The sequence below is a fragment of the Crotalus tigris genome, unplaced genomic scaffold (genome assembly GCF_016545835.1).
Source record: "Crotalus tigris isolate CLP2741 ecotype Arizona unplaced genomic scaffold, ASM1654583v1 scf7180000019840.826796, whole genome shotgun sequence".
NCBI lineage: Eukaryota > Metazoa > Chordata > Lepidosauria > Squamata > Viperidae > Crotalus > Crotalus tigris.
The window spans coordinates 596,564-610,222 of record NW_024097735.1 but is presented as its reverse complement, the minus strand read 5'-3'; the positions used below and the strand labels follow the sequence as shown (position 1 = coordinate 610,222).

At 44.4% G+C, this 13,659-nt stretch overlaps 1 protein-coding gene across 2 annotated transcripts in view; it reads right to left on the bottom strand.

Moving 5' to 3' along the window:
- Nucleotides 1-13,659, bottom strand: part of LOC120317829 (alpha-2-macroglobulin-like) — an 85,463-nt gene that overhangs the window by 30,624 nt on the left and 41,180 nt on the right. For both annotated transcript variants that reach the window (XR_005559316.1, XM_039364736.1), the window contains exons 17-20: nucleotides 10,790-10,874; nucleotides 6,432-6,600; nucleotides 1,653-1,881; nucleotides 644-770 (exon numbers count right to left, since the gene is read on the bottom strand). Coding sequence is in view for 1 of the 2 variants with exons in the window: in XM_039364736.1 (XP_039220670.1) it covers nucleotides 644-770; nucleotides 1,653-1,881; nucleotides 6,432-6,600; nucleotides 10,790-10,874 (610 nt within the window). In the remaining variant the exon portion in view is untranslated. The remainder of the gene's footprint in view (nucleotides 1-643; nucleotides 771-1,652; nucleotides 1,882-6,431; nucleotides 6,601-10,789; nucleotides 10,875-13,659) is intronic.

Genomic DNA, 13,659 nt, shown 5'->3' with positions numbered 1-13,659 from the left:
GTGCAGTACTGCAGGCCACTCTAGCTGACTGTGTTCAGCAGGTCAGCGGTTCAAATCTCACCAGCTCAAGGTTGACTCAGCCTTCCATCCTTCCGGGGTAGGTAAAATGAGGACCCAGATTGTTGGGGGCAATGTAAATATATATATACATTGCTTACTGGTGTACACCGCTTAGAGAGTGCTTCCACTTAAAGCGGTATATAAGTCTCATAAATAAATAAATAAACCTTCTCTGATTTTGTTAAATGTGTTACCTCAATTTCATCTCAATTTCAAGTAGGTAGTCTATCCAAGAATGGCTGTTCAGCCCCAATTTCACATAAAACTGTTTTTTTAAAAAAAAATGACTAAAAACTGATTGTACACCACCACGAATCTTGAAGGTTCTGTGGCATGCAAGTTTAAACTACAATCATCACCACCATCGTCCCCATCCTCTGTCTCAGTTTTACCACAAGAGATAAGATGATGAAAACATTGAAACTTCTCTTGGTCCAGGAAGTTGGAAATCATCTTCTATCAAGATGAAAACGGCTCCTCTTCCACTCAGCCCCCAACCCTAACTGACTAGTTCAATTTTGTTTATACCTCATTTTTATTACTTTTATAAATAATTCAAGGCAATGAACCTTGAACTACCTACCAAGTGATTTGGGGGTCACCATCCAGGATACCGTTCTCCTCCCATTTGCACAAATGCAGTAAGATTCTTGCTGTTTGTCCATAGCGGTTGCCTCAAAGTCAGCAGAAGGAGCTAGAGATATTGTGACCTGGCCATAAATAATAAGATGACAGTGAGAAAGCTCTGTCCTCCAGGGAAGGAATTCATAAAAGGGGGAGGAAAAACAAGGTGGGCTTCAGTAGATAAGAAGTAAAGTTTTAGAGACACAGAGAGTTTCAGACAGAAAAGGCTAGATTTGCCTTGTGAGTTTTAGACCAATGCTTGTCCAATCTCCTTTAAAAAAAAAAAAACTCCAATGTGGGAGAATCCACAGCTCCTGGAGGCTTGAATAATTATAATAGCCTAAAAACAGCATGTGACAACTGGGAGCATTATCATTCTTTGAAATAATAGCAGAAGATAATAACAGAGTTGGAAAGGACCTGGTCCAACCCCCTGTTCAAGCAGGAGACCCTATACCAGGGTGGCGAAACTTTTACAGACCGAGTGCCTAAAGTGCAACCCAAAACCCACATGTATCCTCGGGTGCCGGGTGGGCATGGACCACTGGGTGGGCGTGGCTGCGGGTGGGCATGGACCACTGGGTGGGTGTGGCTGCTGTGGTAATGTAGACTTATGTATCATCGGGTACCAGGTGGGCATGGCCCATTGGGTGGGTGTGGCCAACTGGGTGGGCATGGACCACTGGGTAGGCGTGGCTGCAGTGGTAACGTAGACTGGGTGGGACTAAAAAGTTCAATCAATCAATTCCAACTTTGCGAGTTGGATCCACAAGTCAGAAAAGAGCCAAAGTTGCCTACCCCTGCCCTATACCATTCTAGACAAATGGCTATTCAGTTTCTTCTTAGCAACCTCCAATGATGGAGCACCCACAATTTCAGACAAGTGGTTGGTCCAATCTCTTCTTAGAAACCTTCCAGTGATGGAGTGCCCACAACATCGCAACCCACAACTGTCAAGGACTCCTTACCTGGATGCAGTGAGTCTGGTAGGAGAAGACTGTAGCCTTGAGTGGGAAGGCTTCTCCTCGCACCACGGAATAGGGCAAGGTGAGGTCAATGAAGAATGGCTGAAAGGCCTTCAGAGAAGTGGGCTGGGCCAGGCCAAAGCCGGTGTCTGCTGAAAGACAGAAAGCTCCAGCTTTCCATTCGGTGATGGTGTCCGGGATGGTGACAGGAAGAGACACGTTTTTAGAATCCCTGAAGGACAGAAGAGATCAGCAAGTGAGGAGAAGGGATTCCAAAATCCTGGCACCGAGGAAACCAATGGAGGGACAATACATAGCATCTCAGTTACAGATAATCCATAATTAACAACAGCAATGGGACCGCAATTTCCACCGCTAAGCCACGTGGTTTTAAAGCAAAATGTCATGTCGGTGAAAGCAGTTCTGGTTGCCATCATTACGTGGATCCCATGCTATTTGTTAAGCGTGATATAACGTGCTCACCACTTGCATCCTCCTGCTGGCTTCTCTGTTGAATACATGATAGCGTGTGTTCATGCTATCTATCCCACGTGATACCCTACATGATCCCAATTTTCCAATATCGAAGGAGTTACCACAAAGAAGAGGAGGACAACTCGTTCGCCAAAGAGCCTGAAAGCAGAACAAGAACCAATGGTTGGAAACTAATCAAGGACAGGGCCGATCTAGAAAGAAGGAGAAATTTCCGGACAGCTAGAACAATTAATCAATGGAACTTCTTCAGAAGGTATGGGTTTTTAAGAAGAGATTGGAAAAACTATCTGTCTGAAATGGGTACAGGGTCTCCTGTTTGAGCAGGGGGGGGACTAAAAGACCTCCAAGGTCCCTTCCAACTCTATCATTCTGTTATTGATTATCGTTATAAGAAGCCAGGTTATAAAAAAGGTTACAAATGACGGTGGCACCCTGTGATGTCAGAACTGCGAGCCAGGTGCCAAGCATCTGAACTGCGATCATGTGCCTGTGGGGACACTGAGACAGCCAAAACGTTGAGGACATGTCATAAGTAACAGTCATTCAGCATGGTCCTATGTTTAAACTGAGCTGAGGTGGCGCAGCAGTTAGAGTGCAGTACTGCAGGCCACTTTAGCTGACTGTGTTCAGCAGGTCAGCGGTTCAAATCTCACCGGCTCAAGGTTGACTCAGCCTTCCATCCTTCCGAGGTAGGTAAAATGAGGACCCAGATTGTTGGGGGGCAATGTAAATATATATATACATTGCTTACTGGTGTACACCGCTTAGAGAGTGCTTGCACTTAAAGCGGTATATAAGTCTCATAAATAAATAAATAAATAAACAAACAACCACTGAATGAGGGATCATTAAACAAGAACCACTTGCCTTTGCACTGTACTTTCAAATAAGTTTCTGAAATCATTTGGGGATTTTTATTTTCTTTTTGAATCAGAACAGGGCGGGAAGGGACCTTGGAGGTCTTCTAGTCGAACCCTCTGCTCAAGCAGGAGGCCTTATACTCTTTCAGACAAATGGGCATCCAATCTCTTCCTCAAAACCTCCAGTGATAGAGACCCCACAACTTCTGAAGGCAAAGCTGTTCCACTGGTTAATTGTCCTCGCTGTTAGGAAGTTTCTCCTTAATTCCAGGTTGCTTCTCTCCTTGATTCGTTTCCATCCATTGAAACGGTTCCTGCAACCGCTCTTCATGTGTTTTAGTCTCCAGGCCTTTAATCATCTTAGTTGCTCTTCTTAATTGCTCTTCTTCTTCTAAAGCAACTCCTATTCCTTTGGCCTCCCAAAAAGGATAAAAATTTAAGAACTGAAGCAAATGGGATTCATGGAATTGTTTGTGTGGAGGAAACTGCACCCAATGGGAACCTCGGTGAGAGAATGAAAAAAAAGTCAAGATATCTAAGATTGGGGGGAGTGGGAATCAAATCCGCACCCATTTATTGCCAATTTTAAAAGGGGCGGGGCTTTCAGTTCCCATGGATGCAGCTGAAAGTAAGAGACGATGCAAGGGAGCGAAATTAATTTAGTTAGGACTTGAATATGGGAGCATCATTTTGCACTTTTAATCAACACACAACCCAAAGGTTTGTTACCATTTAACCTCTTCAGTTCTCTGTAGTTTGCAAGGTGGCTTTCTAACAACAAAAACAACATACAGTAATGAAAATTCAATTCAAAAGGTTCATGAAATCAATGTCATAATTAAACTGTTGACTCCAACCCCCTGAAAAATGGAGGCGTTCAATATTAAAACGTCTCTGACATCTCCTTGAAAGAAATCCCATAAGAGGAACTCATCGTATCTCAGGATCAGTAATTTCTGTAGCCCCTGTTTGTGTCACTACTCTTGCCAAAATGAACAGAGCATCCTTGAAGTCTTTAAAGAACCATAAAGACAACCTTTGGACTATAAGAAAGACTGAGCGCCAAAGAATTGAGGTCTTTGAACTATGGTGCTGGAGAAGACTCCTGCAAGTCCCCTGGACTGCAAGGCGATCAAACCGGTCAGTCCTAGAGGAGATCAACCCCGACTGCTCTTTAGAAGGCCAGATCCTGAAGTTGAAACTCAAGTACTTTGGCCACCTAATGAGAAGGAAGGACTCCCTGGAGAAGAGCCTAATGCTGGGAAAGATTGAGGGCAATAGAAGAAGGGGACGACAGAGAATGAGGTGGCTGGATGGAGTCATTGAAGCAGTAGGCGTGTGCTCAAATGGACTCCAGAAGATGGTAGAGGATAGGAGGCCTGGAGGAACGTTGTCCATGGGGTCATGATGGTTCGGACATGACTTCGCCACTAACAACAACAAAGGACAACCTTGGAAGAAGCCATCCAGAAGCCATTAAGTAGCTAGAAAATTATTAGACTCAAATCAAGATGTTTTTTTCACGAGGCAACTGGACTTTCTTGTTTTCCTTTGAAGACATTTCCCTTCTCATTCAAGAGGTTTCTTCAGCTCTGGGCTGAAAGAAGCTTCTTGGATGAGAAACAAAATGTCTTCAAAGAAAAACAAGAAAGTCCAGTTGCCTCATGAAAAAGCATCTTTGGGACAACTATGACCTGAATGACTGAAAATCTCTATAGATTTATTAGACTATCTTCCTCCAAATACCATGGCGTATAAAAAGGGAGGGAAGTAAAAACGCAGGAGGCTTGCAAGATTCTGTTACCATATAGACCAGGCACGTCAAACTCGTGATGTCACGTGACATCGCGTGACGTATCTGAGTTTTTTGCAAATTGCCGGCAATGGGGTGGGCGCGGTTTCGTTGTGACACGTCTGGCCCGCGGGCCGGCAGTTTGACACTCCTGATATAGACTATTTCAATTTCGATTAAATTAAATTATTAAACTTTTTAATGTTTAATATTTTAGTTTTCAAGTTTTAAATAACTCCAATTTCCTTTATCACAATTCATCCCAAGATCTTACATCAGCTTATTAATAATACGATATAATATTCTTATTTTCTAATAATTTCCAAATATCTAAATTTAATAACCAAATTTTTTATCATTTAATACTTCCTCTTTTTTCTCTCAAAACCTACCAGGACATTGATTGTCTAAAAAGATTGAATGTTAAAATGACTAAGATATGTATAAACTAAAAATTATTGAAAAATGTAAAAAAGTTATTTGTATTAAATTGATATAATAAGAATTGTATTAATTTAAATGTGAGACAGTAAATGCCAAGGGAAAAAGAGAGGAAATATTTAACGTACTAGCTAGTGAGATGTACTAAGGAAATTTGTATATTATTGAATTATGAACCAACCCAGCTGCCACGTTGCTTTTCAAATATTTAAATGGAAAACTGGAAAAATCAATAAAAAATTAAATTATTAAACTTGTTACAGCCAAGGGAACCCGTTGGAGTTTCTTTCTAATATTTTCCACCTCCCTGAACTCAACATAAGCATCTACACCTGAGACTGTCTTAAGAGCTTCTGGCTGACGTCTCCAAGGTTGTCACAACATACCGGAGAAAAGGGTGTGGCTTATACCACATCACCACGATGCTGCAAAGAACCTGCAGGTTGGGGTGATTTAGCTTAAACCAGCGGTTCTCAACCTGTGGGTCAGGACCCCATTTGGGGTCGAACGACTATTTCATGGGGGTCGCCAAACAACGCAGTCCGCCATTTTTTTCCCTCTTTTCCTTAGCTGTGCTACTCCCTTTTATTCTATTGGCTTTTGAAAGCCAATAGAATAGACTCTCTTGAATAGAGTCTAATTCTATTGGCTTTCAAAAGCAATAGGAATTGTCCAGGCTGTCTCTGCCCTGCTGAGCCCGCCAAAAGTCCCATTCTGCAAACGGTGCTGCAAGTTGTCTGCAGCGAAGGCAAGCTGTCTGGAAGTTTCCACCCCTCCCTGCTGAGCAACTACTAAAAATGTAAGTAAAAGAGGGCCAGGGGTGAAGGCCAGTGGGTGCAGGGAGGATTTCTGGCGCGTGTGGGGCCTGGCGGGTGCCTTACCTCCCTTGGGCTGGGCCAGCTGGTGGCCCAGCTGGTGGTCGGCCTGCTCCATCTCTACCGCTTGCCAGCTACGCCTCGGCCGGCACAGGGGGCAGCACCACGCATGCGTGGCGCTCCTGGGCAGGGAAAGTCCTCGTAGTCCTTGACTTACGAGCGGTTGGGTAGTCCTCAACTTACAACCAGTTGGGGTCACGGCATTAAAAAGGTTGAGAACCACTGGCTTAACAGATAGCCGGCAGCAGATAAGGGAATATTTTCTGAGAAGCTTTATCAATGAATGGCCTGCTTTTTGCAGCCTGGCATCACCACTTACTCTATTATCACCAAATCCCATAGCCAGGTTTCAGGGAACTCCAATCTGATAGTCTCAACAGGCGTAATTTCAGTGGCAGAGGTCCTGATCATGGGAGAACTAGATGAGCGGTAAGCAATTGGAGAAGCCATCGGTCCTATGGCACCTGCCAATGGTACAGGGGCAAAATCTAGAGGGAAAGAATATGAGAGAATTTACATGCATTCCATCTTATTTGTAAGTAGCCTCTGTAGACCTGATCTGCAGGAACTCATCGCATCTCCTTGAAAACCATACAAATGAGTGCCCGTCACCCCAACTTTCCTGGAGATGAGTTCTACAAATTCATGCTGGAGAACTTTTGAAAAGAAGGCTAGGGGGGGGGGTGACATGATACCGTGTTTCCAGTGTGGGATTCAGCCGATTCTCACCAGTTCAGCAGAACCAGTAGCTAAATTTTGCTGCATTCAGAGAACCTGCCTCCAGAAGCAGTGAATGCTCCAACACTGGAAGTTTTCAAGAAGAGACTGGATGGCCATTTGCCTTCAGGCACTTTGGAGAATAGCTTGACTCCCTCTTCTTTGTGGCAGCCTCTGAGATATTGGAACTCTGCTATCATGTCCCCCCTCGTCCTTCTCTTCATTAAACTAGACATACCCAATTCCAGCAGTGGTTCCTTATATGCTTTAGCCTTCAGTCCCCTAATCATCTTTGTTGCTCTTCTCTGTACTCTTTCTAGAGTCTCAACATCTTTTTTACATCATGGTGACCAAAACTGGATGCAGTATTCCAGGTGTGGCCTTACTAAGGCATTGTAAAGTGGTATTAATACTTCATGTGATCTTGATTCTTTCCCTCTGTTAATGCAGCCCAGCACTGTGTTGGCCTTCTTGGCAACTGCAGCACACTGCTGGCTCATATTTAAGTGATTGTCCACTAGGACTCTGAGTTCCCTCTCAGTTACTACTATTGAGCAAGATACCCCCTATACTATACCTGTAGATTTGGTTTTTCTTGCCTAAATGTAGAGCCTTACTTTTTTCACCATTGAATTTCATTTTGTTAGATAGTGCCCAGTGTTCAAGCGTGTCCAGATCCTTCTGTATCCTAAGCCTGTCTTCTGGAGTGTTGGCTATTCCTGCCAGCTTGGTGTCATCTGTGAATTTGATGATTTCCCCATCTATCCCCTCGTCCAGATCGTTGATGAACATGTTGAAGAGCACTGGTACCCAGAACAGAGCCCTGGGGCACCCCATTACACACTTCCCTCCATGTAGATGCGGTTCCATTGAGGACCACATGCTGAGTACGGCCGTTCAGCCAGCTACAGATGCATCTGGTGATGATGCTGCGTGTTTTCACCACTGCGTGTTTTCCCAAAAGTAAGGTGTACCCCAAAAATAAGCCCTAGCTTGATTTTGGGAGGGTGGGCCTAATATAAGCCCTACCCAAAAAATAAGCCCTAGTTTTGGGGTGAGGCACACACCTAAAAATCAAGCTATGGCAGGGGTAGGGGTGTGGATCTGCCCCTTGTGCTCCGCACTCACTTACTTTGCAGCCAGGCCTCTCCTCACCAGCCCACTTCTTCTGCAGCCAGGCCTGTATTTCTCAGTCAGAGGCCTTTCTGGAAGGCCTCTGTAGCCAAGAACTGAGGTATGGATTCAATCCATAGCTTGGTTCTGCAAGACTATATGGCTGAGGACCGAAGTATGGATTGACTCCATAGCTTGGTACTCAGGCGCATAGGCCTTTTGGAAAGGCCTGATTGCAAAATGCAGGCCCAAATACAGCTGCAGAACCTCAGCCCCAGACGAAGTGGACCTGCTGGGCAGGGCTGTCTGTGCTGGAGGTGAATAAGACCTACCCCGAAAATAAGACCTAGTACCTCTTTTGGAGGTAAAAAAAAAAGATTGAGTCTTATTATGGGGAAACATGGGTAGCAGTGTTCCAATATCTAAGGGGCTGCCCCAAAGATGAGAGGAGCTCAACCTATCCCCCCAAACCCCTGAGGCAATAGATGGAAACTAATCAAGGAGAGAAGCAACCTAGAAATAGAACAATTATAACAATTAATCAGCGGAACAATTTGCCTCCAGAAGTTGTGAGAGCTCCAACGGTGAAGGTTTTAAAGAAGAGATTGGACAACTATTTATCTGAAATGGTATAGGGTCTCGTGCTTGAGCAGGAGGTTGGACTAGAAGACCTCCAAGGTCCCTTCCAACTCCATTACTCAAAAGGATTGCACTTCTTCACGTAGCACGCAATTAAGCTGGGGAACTGTGTTTTCATAAGACGTGGCAGTGACCACAAACTTGAGTGGCTTTAAAGAAGATTAGATAAATTCACAGAGGTTCAGGCCAACAAGGGCCATCAGTCCTGAAGATTCCATGCTACCTCTAGTTTGGGAGAAACATTAACTCCAAAAGCTCATTGGTGGGAGAAGAGTGGGTTTCCATCTCCTGCTTCCCAACTCCCACCATTCTGGTTGTCCAATATGAAAAATGTGGGCAACAGTAGTTGTTGGTTTGATCCAACACACAGCTGTTTGTTGTTCTTTGGAAAGAAGAGCCTTGGTGGCACAGTGGTTAGAATGCAGTATTACAGGCTAACTCTGCCCACAGTCTGAAGTTCGATCTTGACAGGCTCGGGGATGACCCTGCCTTCCATTCTTCCGAGGTCGGTAAAATGAGGACCCAGGTTGTTGGAGGCAACATGTTGACATTGTAAACTGCTCAGAGAATGAGATAAAGCACAATGGAGCGATATGTAAGTTTAAGTGCTATTGGTAAATGCTATGGCTAATGCCTCTTAAATTTACAGAAAGAAACTTCTGAGCAGGCAGGAATAGCCAACACTCCAGAAGACAGGCTTAAGATACAGAAGGATCTGGACAGACTTGAACACTGGGCACTAACTAACAAAATGAAATTCAATGGTGAAAAAAGCAAGGTTCTACATTTAGGCAAGAAAAACCAAATGCACAAGTACAGTGCATTTATAGGTGCAACAATTATAGGTGGTCTTCGTCTTACAACGTTTCGTTTAGTGACCATTTGAGGTTATGACAGCACTGAAAAAACATGCAACCGTTTTTCACACTTGTAACTGTTGCAGCATAGTCATGGGATCAAAATTCGGGCACTGGGCAACTGGCCCATATTAATGAGGGTTGTGGTGTCCCAGGGTCATGTGATCACTTTTTGCAAACTTCTGACAAGCCAAGTCAATCGGGAAGCTAGCCTCACTTTACAATTGTGTTACTCATGTAACAACTGCAGTGGTTGGCTTAATAACTGCGGCAAGAAATGTGGTAAAGTGGGGCAAAACTCACTTAATAACTCTCTTGTTTAGCAATGGAAAAATTGGGCTTCAATTGTGGTTGTAGCAATAGCAATAGCACTTAGACTTATATACCACTTCACAGCCCTCTCTAAGCGGTTTACAGAGTCAGCCTATATTGCCCCAACAATCTGGGGGGTCAGTTTACCAACCTCGGAAGGATGGAAGGCTGAGTCAATAGCAATAGCAATAGCACTTAGACTTATATACCACTTCACGTAGCTTCACAGCAGAATCAGCCTATTGCCCCCAACAATCTGGGTCCTCATTTTACCGATCTCAGAAAGGATGGAAGGTTGAATCAACCTTGAGCCAGTGAGAACCGAACTGCTGGCAGTCGGCAGTTAGCTGAAGTAGCCTGCAGTACTGCATTCTAACCACTGTGCCACCATGGTCATAAGTCAAGGAGTACCTGTATTTACCACTGCTACTACATTTACTCACTGGAGAAGGGCCTAATGCTGGGAAAGATTGAGGGCAATAGAAGAAGGGGACGACAGAGAATGAGGTGGCTGGATGGAGTCACTGAAGCAATAGGCGTGAACTTAAATGGACTCCAGAAGATGGTAGAGGACAGGAAGACCTGGAGGAACGTTGTCCATGGGGTCGCGATGGGTCGGACACGACTTTGCAATTAACAACAACAACTACATTTACAGGTTGCCCTTATGGGCTGTTTTTCACAGTTACGATCCTTGTAGCATCCCTGTGATCATGTGATCATAATCCCGATGCTTGGCAACTGGTTCATACTTATGATCGTTGCCGTGTCCCAAGGTCACGTGATCCCCTTTTGCAATCTTCTGACCAGCAAAATCAACGGGGAAGCCAGATTCACTTAACAACCCTGTTGCTAACTTATCAACTGCAGTGGTTCACTTAATAGCTGCAGCAAGAAAGGTCGTAAAATGAGGCAAAACTCATTTAACAAACTTAACGACCGAAATTTATGGGGTCAATTGTGGCCGTAAGTCGAGGACGAACTGTATTTCCAGAGCACATATCCCATTGTTTCAGCCCTCGGTAGATCAAATGCTTACCGGAGAAGCGTGGAAAAAATGGGGTAACCCAACAGATATTCGGCTTGCGTAGTTTAGTGCTAGTAAAAACTTTTAAACCCAAGTCCTGTCAAAGGAAATGAAGAAGTCACAATGAAACATTTCGAAAAGTATGAACACACCCAAATGAATTTTTTTTTTTTTGAAAGTCCAAGATGAATGCTAGGGTAACATTTCAATATTCTTACGGCTGAACTCATGTTTTGTGTCTTTTCCAGCAACTACCTGGAAATCATTTACCACTGTAAATGAACTAGCCCAGTGGTGGCGAACCTATGGCACGGGTGCCAGAGGCAGCACTCAGAGCCCTCTCTGTGGGCACCCGTGCCGTTGCCCCAGTCCTAGGCCTTCAGCTGGGTTTTATAAAACCTTTTCGCTTTAGGCCTCTGCTGCCCTGTCCAAAAAAAAAAGGTTCAATCAGTCAATTTCAACTTCTCACGGGGAAAAAAAGATCTTTATTTATTTTATTTTATTTATGAGACTTATATACCGCTTTAAGTGCAAGCACTCTCTAAGCAGTGTACACCAGTAAGCAATGTATATATATATTTACATTGCCCCAAACAATCTGGGTCCTCATTTTACCTACCCCGAAAGGATGGAAGGCTGAGTCAACCTTGAGCCGGTGAGATTTGAACCGCTGACCTGCTGAACACAGTCAGCTAAAGTGGCCTGCAGTACTGCACTCTAACTGCTGCGCCACCTCGGCTCGTCTTGCAAAGTTGGAATTGATTGATTGAACTTTTTAGTCCCACCCAGTCTGCCGTTACCACCGCAGCCACGCCTACCCAATGGGCCACACCCACCCAATGGGCTACGCCCACCCAATGGGCCACACCCACCTGGCACTCGACCATGCATTAGTGGGTTTTGGGTTGCAGTTTGGGCACTCAGTCTCTAAAAGGTTTGCCATCACTGAACTAGCCTATAACCCTGGGGTTTCCTGGTGGCCTCCTAGATGCTGTTACCTAACCAATCAAAGGTAAGGACTCAAGTCAAATTCAATTCTTGGTGGGGTTTTTTTGGGGGGAGACATCCATCGAGTGATTTTGGGAACAGTATGGAAGGAGTTTGCCATCACTTGCATCAAGGTAGATTTTTCAACCTAAATTATAATCCTGGATCTCCTGAAGGTTTCCTATCCCCCTATTAAGCAAGTCCAAACTTCCTTCACTGTTTGAGATCAGCTAAGCTGTTTAGTTACCAGCCTACTACCAGCCAATCTTCCACTGAGAAACTGTATACTGCATGAGCTAGTAAGAGGACTATGAAAATATCTAAAGACCCCCCATATCCTGGACATAAATTGCTTCAACTTCTTCCCTCAAGATGACACTATAGGACAGGGATCCCCAATCTGTGGGTCGTGGCCAATACCAGGCCACAGGCTATTGGCCACTGGGCCATGTGAGTGGCTAGCCGCTACGTGTGTATGTGTGCACTCACACACAGCCCCACTTGTGCGAGCGTTGCCGTGAGCATCACGGGTATTTGCAGCCCCACTCGTACAAGTGTTGCAGGTGCTTGCAGCCCCATGTGTGCAAGTGCTCATGGCCCCACTTGTGCAACAGGCGCTTGTGTGCATGTATGTGTGTGTTCACCCCCCACACAAAACCATCCCTTATTTCTCCCCTCCCCCCACTCCAGGTTGCCAACCCTGTAAGGTTGGGGAACTCTGCTATAGGGCATTGCACACCAAAACAAGTGCAATACAAGGACAGTTTTCCCCCCATGCCATCACGTTGCTAAACAGCTAATTCCCACAACACTGTCAAACTACCTAGTAGGGTTGTAATTATTATCCTTCTCATCCTTCCTATTAGATGGATAGATAGATAGATAGATAGATAGATAGATAGATAGATAGATAGATAGATAGATAGATAGATAGAGATTAGATAGATAGATAGATAGATAGATAGATAGATAGATAGATAGATAGATAGATATTGTAGATAACCTTTATTGTCATTTTTTATTGTGACCACACTGGCACACATTAAAAATGAAATTCTGTTGCCTGCTCTCAAAAGTGTACACATACATAACACACATATAAACATGCTATATATATGTAAATACCTACACCCTTACATATAAATATTAATCACCGTGTAGTGTCCCAGACAATCTGTGGACCCTGCTCAAGCAACGTTTCTGTGCTATGTCCTGGATAGAAGGGAGTGAACTGCCAATAATCTTTTCTGCCATCCTCACCACCCTCTGCACTGCCTTCCTGTCTGAAGCAGTGATGCTTCCAAACCAGACTGTCGTGCAGTACGACAGGATGCTTTTGATCATCCCTCTATAGAAAGTGGTAAGGAGAGGGGAAGGAAGATGTGCTTCTCTCATGCAACGCAGAAAATGCAGGTGCTGCTGTGCCCGCTTCACCAGTGTCTCACTGTTGAGCGACCAACCAGCCTACTCTTAGCTGCACACCCAGAAATTTGATACTGCTAAGCATCTCTACAGGTGAACCATTAATACAGAGAGGAGCGTGTCTGAAATTGACAATGATTTCTTTAGTTTTTCCAACATTTAAAATTAGGCTGTTTTTCTTACACCAGTTCACCAAACCCTCTACCTCAGGGGTCCCCAATCCCCAGTCCATGGACTGGCACAGGGGTGCAGTAAACCAGAAACCAGTCCACACAAACAAGGAAAGCCCCATCTGCGGGATGCAGGCAGTACATGAAAGCATGCCACCTCTGGTCTGCAGAAAAACTTCTCTCTCTGGTCCCTGGTGCTCAAAAGGTTGGGGACCTCTGCTCTATCTATTACCTATTCCTTATCTTCTTTTGACTATAACTTTGTTGCTTGTATCTTTACAATTTATATTAATTGTTTTATTT